Below are 6,529 nucleotides of genomic sequence, written 5' to 3'. Positions count from 1 at the left end.
TGTGGAGCACCGGCTCTAGGTGTGCAGGCTTCAGTTGTTGTGACACGCAGGCTCAGTAATTGTGGCTCGCAGGCTCTAGAGCGCAGGCTCAGTAGTTGTGGCGCACAGGCTTCGTTGCTCCGCGGCATGTGGGATCTTTGCAGACCAGGGCTCGAACCCGTGTCCACTGCACTGGCAGGAGCCTTCTTAACCACTGCTCCACCAGAGAAGTCCCTGAGACAACTCCTTAAAAATTTTTTGGGGGACAGGGAGCAGAGAAATTGGGTAGAATCAGGAGTCAAGGTAGTTTTTTTGTTGTTTGTTAAAATAGAAACCAGAACATATTTGTACAAAGATGGAAATGACCCCGTAGAAAAAGAGAAATTGATGAGGTAGGAGCAAGAAAGGATAACTGGTGGAGCAAAGCTCTTGAGAAGGAGTGAGGAGACGGGATCTAGAATACAAATGGAAGGGTTGCCTTTAATGGTAGCAAAGCCTTGGCATCATGAAGAGGAGGATGAGGAACCGAGAAGCCAGGATATTGGATGGAAAATGTAGATAACATTTTGAAGAATAAATAGTGGAAGAAAGGATTTCAGTGAGGCATGAACAAATGAAGGGGGAGTTAACAGGGATCAGTAGGTGACAGCATGTTGGTGTGGTGGCAGCTGGCATTAACGTAAAAAGAACTTGGGTTTTGTGTGTTTTTTTAAAAATATTTATTTGTTTATTTGGCTGCGTTGGGTCTTAGCTGCAGCAGGTGGGAGGGATCTAGTTCCCTAATCCGGAATCGAACCCAGGCCCCCTGCATCGGGAGCGTGGAGTCTTAACCACTGGACCACCACAGAAGTCCCAAGCTTGGGTTTTTGAAGGAGGAAGGAAGAGAAATGATTTGGGGGCAACAAGAGAAGTTGGTTTGAAGATAAGAATACCTGTGAGAGGAAAAACAATCTCCTGTACTTGAAAAGTTGTAAGGGAGGTAGTTTTGCTAGGCGACAAACCAGTTTTCAGTTGGAAGAGGAAGTTGATGGAACATTTAGAGAAGAGGTTAAGAATAAAGAGGAAATGGCTGATAAAGATGTTGAAATCTGAAGGGTGGAGTGAAATGGTTAGGATGATTGGTAAAGAGCAGAGTACTGAATCAGATTAATAGAAGTAGAGAGTACCATGGAGATGCTAATCAGGGTAATGGTGGATAACCTGGAGGCTACCGGTTGTGACTGAGTGAAAAGGATTATAGAGCATGATGGAATTAACTTTTTGTAATCTCTAGGAGTGGAAGGGAAGGTGAGTAAGCTGTTTAAGATGAGTAATATAGAGAGCTACACAAACTGTTGTTTCTTGCAGGTCTTGTGTTATGGAGGGTACTGAACTAGAATTGCTAATATTTCACTTAGGTTTTTTGCATTTAGTTATAAAATATGGTCTACAGATATCTTTCCAGCGTTACAATTATTAGGGTTTAATAACAGGATTATGATTAACTTTCAAAACAAGCTGGGATTTTTTTCTAGGTGTTTTTACACTCTGGAACCATCTGGTGTAGTAGTGCATTTTGACATAGGGTATATCTTTGATTACATTTTCAATTTAATTGATCTAGTCAGACTTGCTATATTTTGAGGTGACAATTTATTTTTAAAAATTTATTTATTTACTTTCGGCTGCGTTTGGGTCTTTGTTGCTGTGCTTTCTCTAGTTGCGGCGAGCAGGGCCCACTCGTTTTGTTGTGCGGGCTTCTCGTTGCGGTGGCTTCTCTTGTTGCGGAGCACGGGCTCTAGGCTCAGGGGCTACAGTTGTTGTGGTGCGCGGGTTCAGTAGCTGTGGCTCGCGGGCCCTAGAGCGCAGGCTCAGTAATTGTGGCACACAGGCGTAGTTGCTCAGCGGGATGTGGGATCTTCCCGGAGCAGGGTTTGAACCCGTGTCCTGCGTTGGCAGGCGGATTCCTAACCATTGTGCCACTAGGGAAGCCCTACCCACTGTATTTTTATTTTTATTTATTTTTGGCTGCGTTGGGTCTTTGTTGCTGTGCGCGGGCTTTCTTTAGTTGCGGCGAGTGGGGGCTACTCTTCGTTGCGGTGTGCGGGCTACTCGTTGCGGTGGCGTCTCTTGTTGCGGAGTGCGGGTTCTAGGCGGAGGGGCTTCAGTAGTTTTGGCACGCGGGCTCCGGAGTTGTGGCTCGCGGGCTCTAGAGCACAGGCTCAGTAGCTGTGGTGCACAGGCTTATTTGCTCCGCGGCATGTGGGATCTTCCCGGATCAGGGCTCGAACCCGTGTCCCCTGCATTGGCAGGCAGATTCTTAACCACTGCACCACCAGGAAAGTCCCAGGTGATTTTATTTATATGTTTATTGGCATAAGGATTTTTTTCTATTTGTATTTCTTGTCACATGTGAAAAAATGAACATTTTCCCCATTCCCAGTTCAGAACTAGTATCATTCCTTTTGAAAATAACTCCAAGGCTGTAGAGGAAAGGGCACCCAGGAGAGCTGATGGTGATGTGGCCCAAAACTGGAAGAGTGAACTTTTGATTCACGACAAGAACGTGTGCTGTTGAGAACATACCAATCTGCCCACTCTGAGGCTTATTTTAATGCCGTTGAAGGCCGTGCAAAGGTTTAGACTGTAACCTACTGGAGGAAGACAGAAGATAACCGAACTGTTGGAGCACTGGAGCGCTGGGTAGTTTTTGTAAGCTATTTTCTGATCCCGCCTAAGGAGGAAAATGCTGCACCCAGGGCTCGTCGGAAAAAGTACTACTTTTAACAAAAGCTGAAAAGATGTTTAAAAAAACAGTTAAGCCTTTTAAGTCTCCGACATACCCAGGTATATGAAACGAGACTGTGCAGCCGATAGTGGAAATTTCCCAAGTTTTCTTAACACAAACTGGATTTGCTCTCTCAACTCCCGGTCGGATCCATCCCACCGAAATCCAGTTCAGCTGTGGCATGCTTTTTCCAGCCTGTTCGCAAACCACCTTCCGAAGTGAGGTTTCCCGCCATTTAACTTCAAGAAATGAAGGTCTTTCCTCCCAGATTCTCTACACTCGTGGGAGGCCCAAGCCCACACGAGGCGAGCAGCGGAACGCCCAGGGCAGCAGACTGCATCATGATCCCCGGGATTGAGCAAAAAGGTGACATCAAATTGGTAGATAAGCGTTTAGCACCCGCCGAAAAGTGGGAGGGCGAAAACACCCACTGCAAAGCGAAAGCCAGCCAGGTCGCGCGCGGGCCCTGCGCCCACGGCGGGAGGAGGGAGGGCGGCCGTTGTGGGGAGGAGCGAGGGTTGAGGGCGGCCGTTGCGGGGAGGAGCGAGGGTTGAGGGCGGAGGGCGGGTTCGCTCCAACTCGACTCCGGATTGGTCGGGCCCAGAGAGCCGAGTGACGTAAGCCGGGAAGAACGTCTGATTTGTGTGGTGGGCGCGGGCAGCCGGCGGAGGCGCATTGCGCAGACGCAGCTGGTCTGCTCCTTTCCCCCTGGCGCTTCTGCCCAGCTCTGGCGGACAAGTCTCGACATCGTGCGTCCCCCCCACCTCCGGGACCGCTCCCTCCCCCTTCTCTGCGTAGTCGAAGATAAACAATAGTTAGCCGGCGAGCGCGGAGTGTGTATCCCGCCGCCGCATTCGGCGGGCTGCGTGGGACCGGCGGGATCTCGGCCAGCCTGCCATGGCGGGGCTGTACTCTCTGGGAGTGAGCGTCTTCTCAGACCAGGGCGGGAGGAAGTACATGGAGGACGTTACTCAGATCGTGGTGGAGCCCGAGCCCACGGCTGAAGAAGAGCCCTCGCCGCGGCAATCTCTCTCTCAGCCGTTGCCTCCGCAGCGGTCACCGCTGGCTCTTCCTGGCGGCGAAATCTCCGGGAAAGGCCCGGCGGTGGCAGCCCGAGAGGCTCGCGACGCGCCGCCGGACGCCGGGGCCTCGCCGGCTCCCGGCTGCTGCTGCCGCCGCCGTTCCTCGGTGGCCTTTTTCGCCGTGTGCGACGGGCACGGCGGGCGGGAGGCGGCACAGTTTGCCCGGGAGCACTTGTGGGGTTTCATCAAGAAGCAGAAGGGCTTCACCTCTTCCGAGCCGGCGAAGGTGTGCGCTGCCATCCGCAAAGGCTTCCTCGCTTGTCATCTCGCCATGTGGAAGAAACTGGGTAAGTTCCTCGGCTTGTTTGGCGCCTGCCTCTTTTTCAGGCAGTTTGGGGCCTTTTATAGCGCCAGTCCCGTGGTCCCCCAGCACGGAGAGCGCTCTCAGTGTCAGTCGATGGGAGGGAAGACTTTTCTGGGTCTCAGCGCTCTTTCCACGGTGGAGGTGCGGGCAAACAAAGTGGCTTTGGGAAGGATAGGATTGTTGTCTCCCTTCAAACGCTCCTCGCTTTACTTCCCTCCCGCCCCAAGGATCAATGGGGAGCAGTCCTCTCCCTTCGAGACTTCACTTTGGCGGCTGCCAGCGGAAACGTGTTTGCAGCCTGGAGCCAGATTTTGGCCAAAAGATGCACTGAAGACACGTTGCTATCTGGGACAGGCGAAGGAAGCGGGAGGTGGCAAAAATTAGACGAGATCGGGTGCGTTCAGGGTGGTATGGCTGTAGACAAGACGGCAAAAATTAGAGTGTTTCCTTCCGATCTGTCATAATTTTGCTCTTGAAGGACTTGTCCCTGTCGGTTGCCTCCTACTGGTGGTGTCAGTCCTCCAGAATTGATCCTGGGTGGCTGGTAGTTGGAGTAAACTGTTGGATAATCCAGAAAGGCTAAAAAGTTATCATCTAGCGACTTAAAGTCTTGGAAGGAATTCGCTGTGGTGGTCATGAAATGTTTCTAAGATCTTTATGCTTGTACGGCTTATGAAAAACAAAAGCGCAGAATGCGTTCCTACCGCTTAAACTGGCCGGGTTAAGGCGATGTGTTAAATTCAGCTAGGGCTTTTTAAGAGTGCGCTTCCCCGCCCCCGCCCCCCCCCCCCGCCCTTTGGTAGTTGCCTTAGCTAATTGCTGTCAGGTCGTTCTCCACAGTTCCTAGTTAAAAGTACTTGCAAATTGTAGCTGCCCGTCAAGGTAGCAAGAGGTAAGGAATTACTGATGTGCCGAAAGGAGAGACCTTCATTTCTAAAAATTTGGTGTAGTTGTAGTTTCATCTAAGATTTAAGTGTTCTCTAAAGCAGACTATGTTCCTGTACCCAACATATGTTATCATACAGAGTTATAATTGCTTACCCATTGCTGTGAATGAATGGTCTGAATCTTTTTTTAAGAGAAAAGGTAATACTACTTCTGTCGTTTTGAAAGTCCTGTGATTTATGGAAGAATAGTGTTGCTTTGTTTTCAACAGAGGGACAGAGACGTAGAGAAGAGTGTAAAGGTTGGTCAAATACAGAACATTTTAAAAAGGTATTGTCATAGAGTTGTAGAGTAGCTTCTTTCAAAGTCTGTTTTCTATTTGCCTGGCTTTCTGCCAGGAATTATTTGATTGACTCATAGAACAACCAGTCCACCGGTGGGAGGCGTTTTCCATCCAATCCCAGAGGTCCCTATTATGGATTTGTTTTGTTTTTGTGTAGGCAGAGCACAGCTGAAAGCACCAGCAGTATATTCCAGAAATTTGTCATTTCATTGCTTGCAGGGCAAGTAGGAGTGGACAGCAAGACAAGATAGAGGAAGATTAGACACAAAGAACGATTTAGAGTCCTGTTTATTTTGCAGCACACTTGGGGCAAGGTGAATTTGCCATATGTTTTCACTAAAAGGATAAAGTATAAACCCTGTTACTTGAACATATATTTTTTTAAAGTAAATTTATTTATTTTTATTTTTGGCTGCGTTGGGTCTTTGTTGCTGCACGCAGGCTTTCTCTAGTTGCGCTGAGCGGGGGCTACTCTTTGTCGTGGTGCACAGGCTTCTCACAGCAGTGGCGTCTCTTGTTGCTGAGCACGGGTTCTAGGCGCGTGGGCTTCAGTAGTTGTGGCACGTGGGCTCAGCAGTTGTGGCTCGTGGGCTCTGTAGTTGTGGCTCGCGGCCTCTAGAGCGCAGGCTTGGTAGTTGTGGCTCACGGGCTTAGTTGCTCCGCGGCATGTGGGATCCTCCCAGACCAGGGCTCGAGCCCATGTCTCCTGCGTTGGCAGGCGGATTCTTAACCACTGCACCACCAGGGAAGCCCATTGAACATATTTTTAATAAAGCAGAAACCATGCTGTTAAATGTGAATGTATATATTTTTTGACATATATGTACTTTTTGAACCAAGATTTATACACCAAATGTTAAAGTTTGCTTTGTTGCACAGTTAACCTCGTACTCCATCATCCAAACTTGAATTAAAAAAAAAAGAGTATGCTGAGTATATGGAAGTCTTGACACAGGAAACTCCCTGTGTCAAGTTTCCACTTTTGTAGTTCTCATTTGGTTATTGTAGTGGTTCTCAAACTTTTTGCTCTCAGAACCCTTTGTACTCAAAAATGATTTAGGGTCCTAAACAGCTTTTGTTTATGTGGGCTACATCTATCATATTTACTGTTTGAGAAGTTAGAACTGAGAAATTTAAAAAATATTTATTAATCTATTAAAAATAAACTT

The 6,529-nt window shown here is 48.6% G+C and overlaps 1 protein-coding gene across 2 annotated transcripts in view; it reads left to right on the top strand.

Moving 5' to 3' along the window:
- Positions 1-3,474: 3,474 nt before the first annotated feature.
- PPM1D (protein phosphatase, Mg2+/Mn2+ dependent 1D) overlaps positions 3,475-6,529 on the top strand; it is a 52,923-nt gene continuing 49,868 nt past the window's right edge. For both annotated transcript variants that reach the window (XM_060133271.1, XM_060133270.1), the window contains exon 1: positions 3,475-4,115. In XM_060133271.1, coding sequence (XP_059989254.1) covers positions 3,644-4,115 — 472 coding nt within the window. In that variant the 5' untranslated portion in view covers positions 3,475-3,643. The remainder of the gene's footprint in view (positions 4,116-6,529) is intronic.

This window comes from Lagenorhynchus albirostris, chromosome 20 (genome assembly GCF_949774975.1).
Source record: "Lagenorhynchus albirostris chromosome 20, mLagAlb1.1, whole genome shotgun sequence".
Lineage (NCBI taxonomy): Eukaryota > Metazoa > Chordata > Mammalia > Artiodactyla > Delphinidae > Lagenorhynchus > Lagenorhynchus albirostris.
The sequence above is the reverse complement of the archived record's forward strand: the minus strand, read 5'-3'. Positions and strand labels throughout refer to the sequence as shown.